Raw genomic sequence first — 19243 nt, forward strand, 5'->3', positions numbered from 1 at the left:
AGTGTAGAGAGAGACAGAAAGGGAAAAAAGGCAGCCAAGCGGCACTTAATTTATAACAAGTAACACAAAGTTAAGAGGCTTTTAAACCGTGGGGCTGGGGTGAGGTCCCAAAAGGCTACATCTATTATATATACTCTATATACTAACAATAATAAAATACTAATATCAATCTATCATTGAACTGATTAATGCTGTTCATAAGATGCATAAAACTGTCATTGCCTACTACTCTCTCTCATAGTCTCATCTGAAGCTTGAACTTGAACAAGTGTGTGTATCTCTATAGTCTCATCTGCAGCTAGCTAGCCACGCCATGCACTGCCAACCAAATCCAGCCATCTCTCCCTCTCCCTCTCCCTCTTTATCAACCAACTAATTAATTAAGACAACAACATCCAGAAATTAACTCTCTCCCTTGTCATCTCATTTCCCCTCTTGGGTGTGTGATCGAGTTAAACATATATATTGATTCTCTCAGGCGGGGACGTTGCCGTTACTTAGCATTTAAGTTTCAAACCTTAAATTCTTTCTGGTTGGTATGGATCAAATTGAGAGACGTTGCCGTTACTTCCCCATTGCCCCCCTCCTCCTCCACATATGCATCTGCATATGTACATGCACATGCTTCCTTATCTCCTCTGCCCCAGCAACTGCTACTGCAACTGCCGATACCCATACCGACGCAGCTGTGCTCTTACTTGCATTCAAGTCGGCTCTCACTGGGCCAAATTCAAATGCTGCACTCTCCAGTTGGGGCATGCCCACCAGTGTCTGCACCTGGCATGGTGTCTCCTGCACACAGAATGAAGACCGTGTAACGGGCCTCAACCTCTCCAGCAGTGGGATAGCAGGCATTATTTCACCCACAATAGGCGGTCTTCTCTCCCTTGAGTTTCTCGATTTATCTTCCAATTCTCTCTCAGGCCCAATACCAAGGGAGCTCGGCATGCTCTCAAATCTACAGGTTCTCTTTCTCTACTCAAACTCGCTCTCTGGTTTCATCCCTCCAGAGCTAGGCTTCTTACGGAACTTAAATATGCTGAGGATAGGTGATAACAGGTTATATGGACAAATACCACCAACTCTCGGCAACTGCACCGATCTTCAAATCCTTGGTCTCGCCTATTGCCGGTTGAACGGTACAATACCACCCCAGTTAGGTGACTTGAGGCAACTGAAGGTCATGAGTTTGCAAAATAATAGCCTTAGCGGACCCATTCCTGACCAACTTGTGCAGTGCACTCTGATACAAGTTATTTCATTAAATGACAACATGCTAGAAGGAGAGATTCCCTCCTTCATTGGCCAATTCAGTGCTTTGCAGACTCTCAATCTAGCGAACAATCGCCTTACCGGGGAAATCCCAACCAACATTGGCAATCTCACGAATCTGAATCACCTGTACTTATTCGGCAACCAACTCACAGGCAATATACCTGAGGAGTTGAACCTGTTGCATCAGCTACAGATTTTGGATGTGTCAAGTAACCAACTGTCCGGTCTACTCAACATCTCTACAACCCACCTCACAAATCTTGAATTCCTGGTCCTCTCCAGTAATTTGCTACAAGGCGAAATCCCGAGAAACCTCTGCCCCGGCAGTTCAAGTTTGCGCAACCTCTTTCTTGCCGGGAATGCACTTACCGGAACCATCAATGGGCTTATCAGCTGCACTTCCCTTGAATCCCTTGACCTCTCAAATAATAGCCTCACTGGCTCTATACCGTACAACATAGACAAGCTTACAGACCTGGTAAACCTGGCTTTGCATAATAACAGCTTAACTGGCCCTCTTCCACATGAGATTGGGAATTTGACCAATTTGGAGATATTATCTCTCTATCACAACCATCTGACGGATTCAATCCCTGCTGAAATCGGGAAGCTGAAGAGACTTGCTATCTTATTTCTGTATGAAAATGAGATGGCAGGTAGAATACCAGCAGAGCTGACAAACTGCACCAGATTGCAAGAAGTCGATTTTTTCGGGAACCAGTTTAGTGGGATAATACCTGAGCAGATGGGGAATCTGAAGAAGCTGGTGGTGCTACAACTGAGGCAAAATGACCTCTCCGGACCCATCCCGCCAAGCCTCGGTTATTGCAACAGCCTACAACAGTTGGCATTGGCCGACAATAGCTTAACGGGTACCATACCCGATACGTTCAGGTTTCTTACACAACTGAAACTGATAACACTGTATAACAACTCTCTTGCAGGCCCCTTACCACCATCTCTGATTGCGCTTACGAACCTCTCCATCATCAATTTGTCTCACAACAAATTCAATGGAAGTATACAACCCCTTACCGGGTCCTATCTTCTGACAGTATTTGACCTGACCAATAATTCTTTCTCGGGTCAGATCCCGCCGGAGCTCTTCAGATCACGAAACCTGACCCGACTCCGATTAGGCCACAACGAGATGACAGGACCCATTCCCTCCCAATTGGGCCTGCTGCAGCAGCTGGACTCGCTTGATCTCTCTCACAACTGCCTCTCCGGTGAAATTCCACTCGGCCTCTCCAACAGCAAGGGACTGACGCATCTCCTTTTGAATGGAAACAATTTGGTGGGTACGATACCATACTGGGTTGGGGATTTGACATCTCTCGGGGAACTGGACCTCTCGTCCAACAACTTCAGGGGAGAGATACCGAAAGAAATCGGAAAGTGCTCGTCCCTTATTAAGTTGTCTCTGTATAACAACACGCTTACTGGCCACATCCCTCAAGAGATCAGTAAACTCAGCTTGTTGAATGTACTTAACCTACAAATGAACAATCTCTCTGGGCCAGTGCCGCCTGAAATTCAACAGTGCAATAAGCTCTATGAACTCAGATTGTCAGATAACCGCCTGACAGGCCCCATTCCAAAAGAACTCGGCAGTTTGACCGAGCTACAAGAAATACTAGACCTAAGTTATAATGACTTTTCAGGCCAGATCCCTGATACACTGGGCAACCTTGTAAAACTAGAGAGGCTGAACCTCTCTTTTAACCAGCTACAGGGTTCGGTGCCAGCTTCACTTGCGAGGCTGACGAGTTTGCACCGTTTAAATCTATCAAGCAACATTCTCCAGGGTGCAATTCCACTTGCACTGTCAACTTTTCCAGAGAATTCATTTGCCGGCAATGGTTTATGCGGTGCACCAATGGGTCCTTGCATGGGCCCGCCTGTCGGTGAGGGGAAAAGTTTGGTGAAGGCTGAGGTTGCGGGCATAATAGTTGTGATTGTTTTGGTCTCAGCAGCCGTATGTGTATCATTGCTTTATATTATGGTGAGGATTTGGAGCAACTGGCGAGTTTTGTCAGTATCAAGCTCAGACTGTGAAGAGAGCAACAAACGGGTCGGAAATGGAGACAAGATTCAGGTCGGCAAGTACCGGAAAATGGGGCCTGCTAATTCAACCGGAGTTGGTTCTAGCGAGGAAAAGCATAGTTGGGGGTCAGAGTCCAGTGTTCTACAAATGAAAAATGGTGCTGGATGCTACTAATTAAATTGCGAGAAACCTATATAGCATAACCATTAAGGCCTTCTTAATTTTGATTCCATGTATTCTCTTCTTATTTTTCTTCTTTTGTGATTAGTTCGTTGTTTGCGCCTGTGTGTGCATGTGTGCTTATCTTGTTCCTGATCGTGTGGATCATCTGGTTATGGTTGGCTTTTGTATTAACCGGATTGATAATCAGTGATCTATTCTAAAAGAGAAGCGATCACTTTCTTTAACTAAAAAATGTAGAAAGTTACACAAAAACTAAACACAAAATGGGTTGGGCGAGTACAAATTGGGTCATGATTCCACTCTTAATAATCCATGCATCCAAAAGGAGTTGAATTGTATTCTATTTAAATTGATTGATTTAATCTATCGATTAGATTTTTCTGGTAGACTGGTATATGGTGCCAGATTCTAGTCAGTTCCTTTTAAATTGCATTTCTTACATTAACTTGCACGGAACCAAGATGCAGAGAATCCTCAAAACAAAGCACACAAAATGAAATAAGAAACATTTCATGCATATACAATTCAACTGGTGTTATGCTAATGTGTTAACGTTAGCATATCAGGGATGCATTTCAAAAAAAGAAACAGAAAAATAAAATAAAGCACCGTTAAAATTAAAATGATTTGTTATCTCCGTTCTCAAACCAAGTGGAGGTCAGCATGGACAGTTTCCACATATCAAGTATCATCCTTGCAAGAACAATTTTAAAGGAACTAATTAACCACTCAGAATTCAATGCTGAGATATTGCTATCTTATTTATTTATTTTTATTTTTTCTGGAAATAATGGGCACTTCTCTAAATGTTGGTTTTGCCTTTATAGTCTTATCAAAGCAGGGTGTATATTAATACAAACATACATGTAGACATACATATATTGATATGTTATCATCCTATATATTTGTTGAGCTTTTTAAAGTTTTTTCTCCAAAATGTACAAACTAAATATAAGGCCAGGAAAAAAACAATTAATTTATGATTGATATTAATAAAGTAAAGAAGAGGAAGACGAGCAGTCATCATCACCAAGGACAGAAAGGGAGAAGGGGGCGATGGCGACATTGAAGGTGCTTGTGGTTGTGTTTTGGTCACTGCCGCTTGTGCTACTGAAGAAGTGATAGTCGGAGGAGGAGTCCGGGAGCAGCAGTGGTTTCATCTCGAAGTCGCCCTCCATACGGCCACTGGGGGTTCCGAGGGGGCAGGCTGACGAGTACTCGAAGGCGGCCCCCGGGGAAATGACGGGCTGCTGCCCTACCACACCTGGGCCCCACACATGCTCTGCCCGGCCCCGCCCGTCGGTCACGATCCAGTGCCGTCGCAGCAGCTGCACTGCCCGCCCCGAGTTGTTGCTGATCCTGATGCGGTATGCATAGAAGAACTGTCCCTCCATCGGCCGACTCCGGCTCTCCATGTAGACGCTCCTCACCTGCACCCGTATGCCCTTTGGATAGGGGCCCAAAATTTACAATTTGTTTAATTCATTGGTTCCTTCATTCATTCAAGATTTGATTTCCTTACTGTTATTGTTAATAATTCAACAGATATAAATACATAGATAGTTAAATTGTTTAATTCATTGGTTCCTTCATTCATTCATGATTTGATTTCCTTACTGTTATTGTTAATAATGCAACAGATATAAATACATAGATAGTTACCAGAGTGGTTGCATCGCTAGAGCATTTGAGAAGCGCATGGGGTGCTAATTCCTTCAACTGGTCTCTGTATTTTGCCGCTTCCTGTTTTTTCCCCACCAAAACCAAACATGCATTTTATTTTAACCTGATTGCTATTAAGAGCTAAGTAGATATCTATATAAAAAGAAAAGAAATGTAACAGCAAAATATAAATAAATAAGAATACCTAAATATAAGCACCCCCGGGGTTTCAGATTAGTATAATTAGGTATACTGAATTGTAGTTTTGTGCCTGTAATAACTCTATTTTTTTGCTTCAATATAAATATGGGCTGTTAGTCAGCCTTTAAAAAAGAATAAAAAAAAAAAGAATACCTGAAATCTCTCCTCTTGGACAGCTTTTCTGAGCAAGTTGCGGAGGCGCAAGACAGGTTCCTCTTCCTCAAATCTTCTCAATGAATCCCTCAATCTAGCTGCCTCCTTATAGTCCTTTTCTTACCAAATTAACCCAACAGAAAGAAAAATCATATTAATTACAGTTTAAGGATAGGACAAGGAAAGGAAATGTGAAAGGTGAAAGGTGGGGAATGAATACCTCGAACTTGGTAGCGACGGAGAGTTGCTGCTTGAGAAGGGAGTAGGCGGCGCTCCTGCTCAGTCGCTGCCTCTCCCTCTCCTTCTCAGATTCTGATGATGATGAGGAGGAGGAAGCATTTATTAAATTTAATCTTCTTTTTGTTGATGTGGTGGATAGATACACCAACACGGGGCTCCTAATACTCAATTTCCCATTCCCATTCCAATCCCAATTGCAATTCCAGTTCCAAAAAGAAGAACGACAGTAAGAATGAGGAGGTGGAGGATAAAACCCCATCTATTCTCTACTATCTATCTATCTATCTATCTATCAATCTTCCCTTTTCATTTTATTTTGATTGATTTTGGGAATTTCTTTCTTTCTTTCTTTCACTCGAATGCTGTCGCTGGTTCTGACCATAAGAATCCTGGAGTGGACCCCACCATCTCCAGCAAGTCGTGATTGTTTTTACCTTACGTTACAGCCTACGACGATATTATCATACATGGACAAGAACGAACTGCGGTGTTCTTTAAGCTCATCAAACAATGATTCTATACCGTTGAAATCAATTTACTTCGATAAATTACATACAATTTTTTTAAAATATTAAATTAGTTTAATATAAAGTTATGTAATAAAAAATATTCAAAAAATAAATATACTAAAATTAATTTATAAATCTTCTAATTTTAACCGTTTGATTTTATAGTAAAATAATTTTAAAATTTTATATGTAAATTTATCAGTTGTAAAGTAGATGACTCTCCTCTAAATATAAATAGTTTAGATTAATCGTTTAAAACCAATACAATAAATTTTGAAGCTAAACTCATCAAACACCTTAGTAAGTTTAAGAACATTTTGACAGCTTGATTCTATATTAAATTAATTTAAAAATTTTAAATTTTCATATGTGAACGCATCATTCGTAAGGTAGACAAATTTCAACTGTTTAGATTTATTATTTAAAGTCAAACTAAAGTTTTAGAGTTAAGTTTACAAAGAAAATCGATAAAAATAAAAATTATGAGTTATCAACCTTTCGAAAAAATGGACAGATTATTTTTTTGTTTTTGAAAAATTGTTTAGAGATTTTGAAATCGTAAATCGAGAGTACTGATTCCCACAAAATGAATCAAACGGACAGAATTAATATCTGATTCTCACCACAATATATATGTTTTTCTAAGTTTTATTATTTTTTATTGATTTTATTTAAGAAATTCATTGTTATATAAACCAGTTTGATCCTCGTATTTTGTACTGAGATTTTTCACTTTGACTTTCATACTTAATATAAATATTAATATAATTAATAAGTAGGTATCCGATTTTCAATTAGTAATTAGTTGATAATTTTTTATCCTGACAAATTTCGATGTCTTGACACAACTGTGAATTACGTTTACAGCTTTTGTGTTTAATATTTGCAATTTTTTAAAAAATACCTTGCCCAAAAAATAATAAACTAAAAAGTTACTAAATTCTTAAAATTTTATTTTTAATATGTCCGTAACTTTAAATGACAAATATTTTTTTGACGTCCGCATTTTCAAATGGCGGACACCAAAAGTGATCTGCCATTTGAAATGGCGGACAATCAATTCGTTAAAATTTTGAAATTCAAAAGTTTTCCGCTGTTTAAATAGATTTTTCTTGTTAATTTTCAAAAATAGAAATTTATAATTTGAATATATTAAACGATTATAATTGCTATAATTCAAAATTTTAAGCTATAATTGCTAAATTCTCAATATACTAAAATCATATTACAGATAATGTTTATCGGAGAAATTAAAAGAAATAATTACACAATCTTGGAATTGTCCCGATAAATTTCTTTTTTCAAATAAAGTCTGCTAGTAAACATCAGCTCAAGTGTAAACACCCGCTTTGTGAAAATTAGAAGCTTTATGAGCCAGGAAATTTTACAAACTAATATGCTTTTTGAAAAATTCAAACACAATTTTTTTTTTTTTTTTTTTTTTGACAAAACACTTCTATCAAGCCCACTCATATAAATTTACCCCATCATTTCCAACTTTTGCTGCCTCTTCGCCTCCCTCCAATATAGTTTATGGCGGTTAAGTTGCTTATCTTCTGAGATATTCAAATTTATTCTGATTTTTATATAATTTTTTTATTTTATTTCTTATTAATAAAATTTTCGGCAACAAAATAATTTTGTTCAAATTATTTCCTTTTTTTTTCCAGGCCTTCAATCGGAATTTTCTTTTATGAAATAACTTCAAATTAAAACTCTGCTTAATAAAATGAAGAGGTGTGGTGATATTATAGAAAATGGGCCACCAAGATACAACCTGAAGACTGAAGTGACTACTCTGACTTGGCTTCTAATCTTATTAATTAATTTATGCATCTTTTGTGTAAGAGATTAAGAAGAAAAACCAGCAAATATAACACAACCAAGCAAAGCTGAGCACAGCACATGGCTCACTCCATTAACACAAACTCTTGAGAGGTGTTGGGGAGGCACTCTGCAACGAAAGAGCACATTCACAAAAAAAAATGCTCTGACAAATTAAGAAAGAATAGAACACGTGAGTTGTTACATAAGAAGACAAAAAGATCTAAAAATGTAAAATCTAGTGATGTTTATTTTCATATGTTCCGGTTGATAATGAAATTAAACTTTCAAAACGAAAATATAAAATTATAGTATGGCCAATCTGCTATATATATAGAGAGAGAGAGGAGCTAATATCAAAACGTTTGCACCACGCCTCTCGTGCAACCAAGTCATTTTTCAATTTTTAAAGTCCAAATGATAAATCTAAACCGTTAGATGTGTTCTCCATATTAAAATGTGCTTGGAGACCAAATTTTATATTTTTTTGAAATTTTTTTACTATTTATTAGGCCACTTTGAAAATCGCTGATCCAACGGTGGATGTTTGGAACAATAAATTCAGAAGCCACCGTTGGATTAGCGATTTTCAAAGTGGCTTAATAAATAGTAAAAAAATTCCAAAAAATGTAAAATTTGGTCTCCAAGCACATTTTAATATGGAGAACACATCTAACTGTTTAGATTTATCATTTGGACTTTAAAAATCGGAAAATGACTTAGTTGCACGGGAGGCGTGGTGCAAACGTTTTGATATTAGCCACTCTCTCTCTCTCTCTCTCTCTCTCTCTCTATATATATATATATATATACTATGGTATTTTCAAACGTTTGATCTGCTTTAATTTTCGTGCAAGTGATAGAGCGCTGAAAAATTGACGGAGACAGAAATTTAAAGTGCTCATCTCTTCGTTACTAATTTCATTTGGGCGAACCATTCTCTCCTCCCAAACATTTCCCTGTGAACACCCGTACCTCAATCCTTCCTAGGATTTTTCCTGCCCTCCTCCCCGTCGCCCTCTCTCCTTATCGCCTCCCATTACTTGATTGTCGACCATCTTTCCTCCAGCTCTACATCTTCGACACCGAACATGAAATTCAAAATAGAGTGGCTCATTTCTCAGACACGTCTAAATATTGTCAACTACGTCCTCATCTAGTAAAGTCTCTTGTAAAGATGCTTGACAAACTCAATATTTTGGTTCGTAGTTTCTAAGTATCCGTGATCGGTACGTTTCATTTGAATTACAAGATTTCAAAATGCACATCCGTTCCGACAAGAACCATTTGCCACCCCAATTGTCGAGCACCGTTCGCAGGGTTTGAAATGTATCAGTCCAGATCATCCATCCCTTATATAAATGCAGTATCCTCTTTTGTTCGTATATGGTGAAGATGGTTACCATTTACATATACTTTGTGCTTCTGCTGCTCCAGGTGCTAAAAAAAAGACCAAACATTTGTTACTATGTCCGAATCTATATACTTATCGTTTGCATCCGCATAAAAATGAAGCACCAATTATTTTTCAAGGAGGCGATTGTTCTAGTAGCTCATTGTTAATTGGTATGCTTTTGTTCAACAAGCGAGATTGGATTTCATCGAAAATGAACTAATCAATTCTCCGTTGTTAGAAGTTGTGCAACATAAAGAATATTGTTCTCAATGGTGACATGTTCAGGTCTCAAATTGGTAAATGTGTTATCTTTCCAGCTTCACATGTTGGTAGCCCGCATTACATGCATCAGAACTATCATGATGCTATTGCACTTTACCGATGTTTTGGTCCCCCTGATTTGTTCGTCATTCACCTGCAATCCTCAGTGGGTTGAGATTGATAGGTTACTAATGGACATTCAACGAGCCAATGATCGACCTGACATTATTTCCCGTGTTTTCAAGATGAAATACGATGGGTTGTTAGTAGATATCAGACAATGTAACTACTTTGGTAAGGTTGTTACAGGTAATTTCTTTGTGCCCTCTTTTCTCATTTCATGTTATAGCTTAACATATATTCCTCTTCATTTTCAAGAGTTTTTCTTTCTAATTACATGTTTTGTTCCTTCTTTCCTCTTCCTTCCATTCATTCTCTTGTAGTTGTCGCACAGATCGAATTTCAAAAAAGAGGCCTACCACGTGTCCATATCGTTGTCTGACTTGACTCGGGCAACAAACTTAAGAGTCCTTCAAATATAGACTCCATCACCTCTGTCGAATTACCTGACCCTATTGCTGACCCTTTAGGCTACGATGTTATCACAAGATTCATGCTTCATGGCGCATGCAGTTTCATTAATAACCGCAGTCCTTGTATGAAAGATGGCATTTGTTCGAAGCATTTCTCGAAATCTTTCTCACCACACACAATTATCGAGGAAGAATGTACCTCAGTTTACCGTCGTAGGGATAACAATGTCTACTTCGAAAAAAAATGACTATCTCTTTAGTAACGCTCATGTCAATACACATAACTTACCTCTCACAATTAAGTACCAAGCCCATCTCAATGTCAAAAAATGTTATGGTCCTGACCTAGACAAATATCTTTTCAAATACCTTTGCAAAGGAGATGATAGGCAAATGATATCTATAAATGCTGAAAACACACATTGCTCCATAAATTTACATTAACCTCGTTTTGTTCCTAACGAGGTAAAGAATTACCTTGATTGTCGTTGTATAACTCCACCCGAGGTGGCATGGCATCTATTCCATTACGATTTTCACTATAGTTATCCGACTATTGAATGATTATCAATTCATTTGCCTGATAAAACAATGTCACATTCTTTGATTCACAGTGCATAAGTTCTATTTCATCTAATGAAGAATCTGGGCATACCAAACTAACGGAATGGTTTTTTACTAAATCATTATGATGATTTTGCCCGTTCTTTAACCTATGTTGAAATTCCTAAAAAGTACGTTCACAGTACATAAGTTCTATTTTCTACTATTGTACAAAATTGTTGAGTGCCTTCACTGATGAAATCATGTACTTTTATCATGTAATATTAAATTTTACACAGAAATGAACTATCTCCCTCTTAGGATTTTCTTGAAAGAACAATTAATTTGGGACTAAGAAATTTAACTTACCCTTGATCCGCAATTGAGTGCAGCAATGCTGCTTAATCTAGGGACCAAATACTAAGGATTGAGTGCAGGAATGTATTCTTGATTTCTGCCTATTTGTGTTTTTTTTTCTTTGGTTAATTTTTACCTTTTACACTGAGCAACTTTAATTTGCACCATAGTGTAAATCTTGCAAACAAAATATATATTACTAACACAAAGTTCTTTTGTTACATATATTCTATTTTTTTGTTAAAATACCAAATGGTCCAAAATCATAGTAAAGTTTGAACTTGCATACAGTGATACCTTTCAGTTTCTACTTTGGTTTGATAATTATGAATAAGTAAAGATTTCAAGTATTTATTACAATTTGCAAATTCAAGCATCCTTTCTGTTATTTTGTACTCACTACCTTATAATTTTTTTATGTTTTCTTATAGATACTTGTATGTAGGCCAGAAGAGGTGAAAATAATAACTTCAATTATAACCACGGACTGTCCACCCTTGCAATCATGCCTGTCTGAGGACAAAAATGGCATGACCCATGCGATAATGAAGGTGGTAGCCAGTGGCATTGTCCAGACAGCAAACGACATAAATCGCTATGTCAGATGTACTCTCCTCAACTCAACCAAGCCGTTTGAAGATGTGGTCAAGTCCACACATGATTCACTTCACTGGCTGTGCCACAGCAAGTTCTTGGAGTGGAATAATGAGGCCAAGATGTACAAAAGTACTCCTCTTGGTCGAGCTGCTTTCGGTAGCTCACTATCTCCTGGGGAATCCTTGGTAGGTTCCAACACAAGGCGGCAATTGTTGACCAGGATTATATAATATTCGAGTATGTTGGAAGATTTGTTCTAACTTCTATAATAACTACAGACCCAGTGCCTCAGAACTGATACCGTTGAACATGATCTCCATATGAAAATGTACTTACTAACTAAATTTACCTTTTTTAGAAATGTTTTTAGATAGGTAGAAAATCACTACTTTTTAATGGTCTAGTAGATCAAGTGATTTTCTACCTACCTAAAAGAATAGTAAAAAAAGTTCTATAAAATATAAAATTTGATCTACCAGTACAGTTTCATATGGAGATCATGTTGAATTGTTCAGATCGACAGTTTCAACTTTAAAATGAATATATCAATCCATAGTAAGAATCAGTATGTGTTATGCATAGTACTATGGCCTCCCTCAAGGATAGATATATTAATAAAGTTTGTGAATTATACTAACTGAGCACCATTGTTCGCGTGAAAGCGCAATGCAAGTTTCGGTACGCTTGGGAGCGTACCTTTTAAAACCGCGGTTACACCTTCCGATTAGGGTTGCAAGTGCACAACCCTATCGAGGAGTATAATCGGGTGTCGATCCACAGGGACGGTTTCTTTATCTAGAATCTACTTATCTCGACTAAAGACTAGAAGTGAGAAAGAGGGAGTTTTGGTACTTAATCTTCCTAAAGAATCAACTCAAGCAATCAAACAATGCAATAGAATAGTGACTGTGCAAGGAAAGGTATAAACTGTGTTTTGATTTAGGATAAAAGATGTTTCAAGGGTTTCAGACTTCATCTCTGATTTGCCTCTAGTGGTACGGGTCTTACCAAGTTGGTACGGCTAGGCCGCACCAACCTTGTTCCACCAAGCCGTGTGGGCTTGGTATGGGTAGGCCGCACCACTCTTGTAAGACCTGTACTGATATATCAGAACAGAGCTTACAAGTTCGAGTTGATGCATTTCTTGCTGGTACCTTGTATTAAACTCTTGAGAAAGGTTCAATTGACCATACCTAAGGTTCCTAAACCTCAACTCTCGTTTGTTGGTTCAAGATCTAGGTTTTGGAGTCAATTTTTCACCTTCTAGGGTTTCTAAACCTCAACTCTCGTGTTTTGGTCCAGATCCTCTAGTTGATTGATTGGAGATCTAAGGTATCATCTAATCTGTCAATTAGGGGAGAATTCAACCTTTCGGCTTCAATTCGAACAAGTCTACCTAAAGGGATTGGTTTGGTTGAGAGAAGGCAATGGTCACATGACCTTGTTAGGGTTGATCTACCACTATAGGCACACCACATGCAATCACAGAAAGACAAAGCAATCAAGACAAGCAAATACACAATCAATACAATCAAAAAAGTTCATACAAGATCCAAATCAAGAAAAGCAACACAAATCAAGAAAATCCATCTACAAACCCTAGAAACAATGATCTACTACTCACAAGTCATAGATCTGTCCAGAAATACAAGTAAAGAGATAAAGAGAGGCATGATAGAACTAGATCGAAGATCGGGAGTGGAGAAGGGGTTGATCCGTCGATTTTCTCCTCTTCCTCTTCCTTCTTCTTCTCTCCTTGCTCCTTTGCTCTCTTTCTCTCTTTCTCTGAGCTCTCAATCTGGAATGGAATGGAATCTCCTCGAAAATGGAGAGATCCCCCGCTTTAAATAGCCTCTGCCAAGATTTGAATTATGTCAGGCGGCATCTATGTACGGCCCGTACCAAGGTGGTACGGCTAGGCCATACAAGATGGGAAAAAGCTGGATCGGCTAAGTCTGGTACGGCCCGTACCAAGCCTGGTAAGGGTCGTACCAGGGAGTCCAAAAACACCGTTTCTTCGTGTATTTTGCTCCAATCCTGCAGAAAACAAACAAACTCTCAGCAGTACCAAATTCTAAGGATATATCAATGAAATGCACATGATTTTGACAATTTAGAACGTGAATTTGGTACGAAATCAAGTCAAATATAGGCTAAATATGCGAGGTATAAACCATATTTGGCAATTCAACATGGCAAGTTGAAGTCGTTCAGGTTAATATGACCTAACCATTAACATTTAGGTAGATCTGTTGGGTTGACGGTTTAGGACTTCTTGTCCTGCTAGTTGGTCTACTGGTGTAAGGTTTTTCTAGTTAATAGAGAAAAGGTATTTGACCCAACCAGACCTGAGTTATTGCATGCATCAGTCACTGTTAAAATAGGAATGGATTTTCCCCCCACTTTTTTCTTTCATTTTGAAAAAACAAATGAGTTCCTATTTATATCATATTTTGAAATTGCAAGGTTGGGCTAGATGATTTATTGAGAGCACGAGAAGTCTTTGTTCTCTTGTCAGATTTGCATTTGGTGTATCTTGTGACGCAAATTAATGTGGAGGTTGAACCAGATTGGAAATTATATTATGAGAGGTTTATGGAACTCTCTACTCTTGACTAGGCATGTCTTTTCTGTATTATGTTGAACTTCCTATCTAGACATGCATGTTTCTTTGTGTTTATACAGGCCTAAACAATTTTGCGTGCATGTTGGTGATATTGAACATTTGCATCTTACATTCAGTAAGTATGCATCGGATTTTTTTTATTTGCTTATCAAATTTTCTTATTTTCCCTTATTTAGTCAGTAGGGAACCGTGTGGGAGTATCAGAGCCTTACTTGATGCAGATGGCTCATGGTGCACCAATCCCTATGCAGTCAAAACAGCATAAAAAGAAGGGAACTGTGTCTACAAGTAGTGGTACAGTTTTGAAAGAGATTACTCATCGAGTGACCATGTGCTTTTATGTGGCACTTATGCTATCAAGGCTTATTCAACCTAGTCGCACATTTTATCTTCTTATTAAATCTGCTTTACAGTTATGTGCCAGACTCTACCATTAACACAAATTTAAGGAACGTGTTCCCTCATATATTGTTTTCTATTGTACTATACTACCTTTTCTAGCTCTATGTGAAAAATGAAAAGAAACTGAAATTAAATTTGTATGTTTACCATGAAATAGTAATGGGTATATGTTTTGGATGGTACAAAACATGTAACTGCAATTGTTTCACTTGTCATTCCTCAGTATTGACATGCTTATTATTATTTTAACAGGAAACACATGTTGCAGATGTTTGTGAAGCATTTATAGTTGCTAGAGGAATGATTCAATCTTGACCCACCGGGTTTTTTCAATATATATATACATGAAAAAATCGTCCTTGATGATATTTATTTTAATATATATATATATATATATATATATAGAGTTAGGCTGGGGTGCTATGGATAGCATAGTGGCCTCTATGCTACGGCTCAATATTCGAGTTTTCAAAATCTAAACGGTCGATCCGAACCGTTCATCTTATTCTCCATATTAATATCTGCTTGGAGACCAAATTTTATAATTTTCTGAATTTTTTTACTATTTATTAAGCCACTTTGAAAATCGCTAATCCAACGGTTTTACTGTTTTGTGCAGCCACCGTTGGATCAACAATTTTGTAAAATACTTAATAAATAGTAAAAAAATTCAGAAAAATGTAAAATTTGGTTTCCAAGCAGATATTAATATGGAGAATAAGATGAACGGTTCGGATCGACCGTTTGGATTTTGAAAACTCGAATATTGAGCCGTAGCATAGAGGCCACTATGTTATCCATAGCACCCCAGCCTAACTCTATATATATATATATATATTAAGAATCAGTTTGTACACATGGTTACATCATACAAGTATTAACAATCGAGAAAAGATTTCAGTCCACAAAGCTTTGTCCACGCTTTTAATTGGATCAGCTTTAAACTGTCATTAATCATAATTAACAAACAATGGTCCCTACTGATTAACGGCCACATCCGATCCCCACCTTCTTCTCCTCTTTTAAAAGCTTCCTTACCTGATTTTATTTCCTTTTTTCTCTTCTGCAACCTAAGAAAACCTTTTGTGTTAGGGGAATGATTAAACCTTTAAAAATTGCAGGGTTCCAAAGCTATAGCGCTATACAAGGCTAGGTTGTACACACCTCTTGCTATTGCTGAAGCATCAGTTTCTGACATTGCGAAGGCTCTGTTTGAGTCTTTTTCGTGGACTGGCTAAGATGTTACTGGCCCACAGCGCATGCATCTTGGCATAGCAAAGAAGATCAAGAATGGGGCCCGCAAGATAGTTCTCCACCAAGCTGAAGAGGCCCGACTTGCAGCCTTCGTGGCTTTCAAATCACTTGGTTTAAATGTGCCTCAAGTTTCAAAACCTCTACTTCCTCAAATATCTGACAGCAGTAAGTTAGAAAATGAGCCTAGTAAGACACCGCAATCCAAAAATGAAGTCGTAAATTGTTTACCAACAACATCTGATAGTTAGAAGGAGGGCATCTGTGAAAGGAATGCAAATTGCACCAATAATGCCACACAGGGTGCTGCCAGTTGCAAAGTGTTGAAGATAACAACACCGAAGAAAGATTGCTCCACAAATTTACATTAACCTTGTTTTGTTTCTAACGAGGTACATTCAAGGAAGTATTTCCCGAAGAAATGTAAATTGTTCAAAGTATTTCCCGAAATCTTTCTCACCACACACAATTATCAAGGAAGAATGTACCTCAGTTTACTGTCGTAGGGATAACAATGTCTACTTTGAAAAAAATGATCATCTCTTTAGTAACGCTCATATCAATACACATAACTTACCTCTCACAATTAAGTATCAAGCCCATCTCAATGTCGAAAATTGTTACGGTCCTGACCTAGTCAAATATCTTTTCAAATACCTTTGCATATTTTGAAATCGCAATGTTGTGCTAGATGATTTATTGAGAGCACGAGAAGGCTTTGTTCTCTCGTTAGATTTGCATTTGGTGTATCTTGTGACGCCAATTAATGTGGAGGTTGAACCAGATTGGAAATTATATTATGAGAGGTTTATGAACTCCCTGTTCTTGACCAGGCATGTCTTTTCTGTATTGTGTTGAACTTCCTATCCATACATGCATGTTTCTTTGTGTTTATACATGCCCAAACAATTTTGCGTGCATGTTGGTGATATTGAACATTTGCATCATACGTTCAGTAAGTATGCATCGGATTTTCTTTTGTTTGCTTATCAAATTTTATTATTTTTCCTTATTTAGTCAGTAGGGAACCGTGTGGGAGTATCATAGCATTACTTGATGCAGATGGCTCATGGTGCACCAATCCCTATGCAGTCAAAACAACATAAAAAGAAGAGAACTGTGTCTACAAGTAGTGGTACAGTTTTGAAAGAGGTTACTCATTGAGTGTCCAAGTGCTTTTATGTGGCACTTATGCCATCAAGGCTTGCTCAGGCTAGTCACACCTTTTATCTTCTTATTAAATTTGTTTTACTGTTATATGCCAGACTCTACCATTAAAACAGCTTTAACGAACGTGCTCCCTCATATATTGCTTTCTATTGTACTATACTACATTTTCTGGCCCTATGTGAAAAATGAAAAGAAACTGAAATTGAATTTATATGTTTACCATGCAATAATAATGGGTACATGTTTTGGATGGTACAAAACATGTAACTGCAATTGTTTCACTTGTTATTCCTCAGTATTGACATGCTTATTATTTTTTTTAACAGGAAACACCTGTTGCGGATGTTTGTGAAGCATTTAAAGTTGCTAGAGGAATGATTCAATCTTTACAAGAGAATGCAGGTCAGTTTGCATCAATGGTCTCTGTATTTTGTCAGAGACTTGGATGGTTGGACTTAGAAGGTATCATCTCCAAATTTTAAAACCGTGTCTCCTTTGGAGTTCGTGCAGAGATTGCTGAACTGACCACCATCCCCTTTGTTAAGGTCTCTCCCTCCTTCCCACACTCTCTCCATTACCCAACTGTTTAAATTGATGCAAAGTCAATCCCTCGTTAATATTTGGAGCACACATAATGACATAACGTGATTATGCAAATTCGAACTGATATCTTGATGAACTTGGCTCAATTAGCTCGATTTAGATAAGAGGAAAACTCAAAACAAGAGGCGAATTTATCAATATTTAACACAATTTGCCTTTTCAGTTACATTGATTTACTATGGCAAATAATAAAAAACAAAGGTTGGATCTTAGTGCAAATGTGAGAAATTTTGTTGTTTGGAAAGGCGATGCATGCATCCTAAGAAAACCTTTTGTGTTAGGGGAATAATTAAACCTTTAAAAATTGCAGGGTTCCAGAGCTAGAGCGCTATACAAGGCTGAGTTGTCCACACCTCTTGCTATTGCTGAAGCATCAGTTTCTGACATTGCGAAGGCTCTGTTTAAGTCTTCTTCGTGGACTAGCCAAGATGTTACTGGCCCACAGCGCATGCATCTTGGCATAGCAAAGAAGATCAAGAATGAGGCCTGCAAGATAGTTCTTCACCAAGCTAAAGAGGCCCGACTTGCAGCCTTCGTGGCTTTCAAATCACTTGGTTTAAATGTGCCTCAAGTTTCAAAACCTCTACTTCCTCAAATATCTGATAGCAGTAAGTCAAAAAATGAGCCTAGTAAGACACCGCAATCCTTAAAATATGAAAATGAAGTCGTGAATTGTTTACCAACAACATCCGATAGTCAGAAGGAGGGCATATGTGAAAAGAATGCAAATTGCACCAATAATGCCACATAGGGTTCTGCCAGTTGCAAAGTGTTGAAGATTACAACACCGAAGAAAGGCCCAAGTAATATTTGGAGAAGGCGCAAGCCCGATAATTCATTCTAGATTATTCAAGATATACATTCAGAATAGACAACACATAAACCAAGAATCCCATGCATTTGTTGTTTAGTACATTTCATTAGTGATATTACCATGATCGAAATCATCATTCTAGATCCACATTGTGAAAAAAATACTTAACAATACTTCACAGGTCTAGTTTAACAAAAAATGATCAAAAATAATTCACAAACTATTAAACGAGGACGAATTTTATATTTGAAATCAATTGTACAAATTCTCAAATTTTTAGGGGATTCTTATGAGAAACGAATTATATATATAAAGAACTTTGTAATTTACACTCCCTCAAATAAGTCTTTGTATAAACTTTATAATTTATGCTTCCTGGAATAAGTCTCTCTGTAGATTTGTCTCCAAAAATATAGTTTTCATAAAACATAATTAATGAAAAAATAGCAAACCAATTTACTTGATTGTTTTTTTTTTTTAAATCATAAGTACAAAATCGAACACAACTCTCACACAATCAACCAAGGGATACGCAAAAAAGACCCTTGTAACGAAAGGAAATTTCAATGCATGAGAGAGTACTGAAATGTACTTTC

General features: G+C 37.5%; 2 protein-coding genes and 1 pseudogene across 2 annotated transcripts; 2 read left to right on the forward strand and 1 right to left on the reverse strand.

Moving 5' to 3' along the window:
• The first annotated feature begins 207 nt into the window (after window positions 1–207).
• On the forward strand, window positions 208–3605 carry LOC144568363 (uncharacterized). Its single transcript, XM_078318685.1, has one exon. The coding sequence runs from the start codon at window positions 539–541 to the stop codon at window positions 3494–3496; it is 2958 nt and encodes a 985-aa protein (XP_078174811.1). The 5' UTR covers window positions 208–538; the 3' UTR covers window positions 3497–3605.
• A 713-nt stretch (window positions 3606–4318) lies between these two features.
• LOC144568366 (uncharacterized) lies at window positions 4319–6121 on the reverse strand. The gene is made up of 4 exons (XM_078318695.1): window positions 5742–6121; window positions 5522–5635; window positions 5168–5248; window positions 4319–4950 (listed from the first exon to the last, which is right to left on the reverse strand). Exons 1-4 carry the CDS (start codon window positions 6018–6020, stop codon window positions 4495–4497), a joined length of 930 nt encoding a protein of 309 aa, XP_078174821.1. The 5' UTR covers window positions 6021–6121; the 3' UTR covers window positions 4319–4494.
• A 3638-nt stretch (window positions 6122–9759) lies between these two features.
• Window positions 9760–18584, forward strand: LOC144568096 (helicase and polymerase-containing protein TEBICHI-like; annotated as a pseudogene).
• The last annotated feature ends 659 nt before the right edge of the window (window positions 18585–19243 follow it).

This window comes from Carex rostrata, chromosome 17 (genome assembly GCF_964058835.1).
Source record: "Carex rostrata chromosome 17, lpCarRost1.2, whole genome shotgun sequence".
Lineage (NCBI taxonomy): Eukaryota > Viridiplantae > Streptophyta > Magnoliopsida > Poales > Cyperaceae > Carex > Carex rostrata.

Bases quoted from the DNA above. Each gene is read 5' to 3' on its own strand.
- LOC144568363 (XM_078318685.1), top strand. From the start codon at position 539: ATGGATCAAATTGAGAGACGTTGCCGTTACTTCCCCATTGCCCCCCTC.
- LOC144568366 (XM_078318695.1), bottom strand. From the start codon at position 6,020: ATGGGGTTTTATCCTCCACCTCCTCATTCTTACTGTCGTTCTTCTTTT. The intron at 5,636-5,741 runs GTATTCATTCCC...TGGTAAGAAAAG, and splicing joins CCGTCGCTACCAAGTTCGAG to GACTATAAGGAGGCAGCTAG. The intron at 4,951-5,167 runs GTAACTATCTAT...CCCTATCCAAAG, and splicing joins CTAGCGATGCAACCACTCTG to GGCATACGGGTGCAGGTGAG.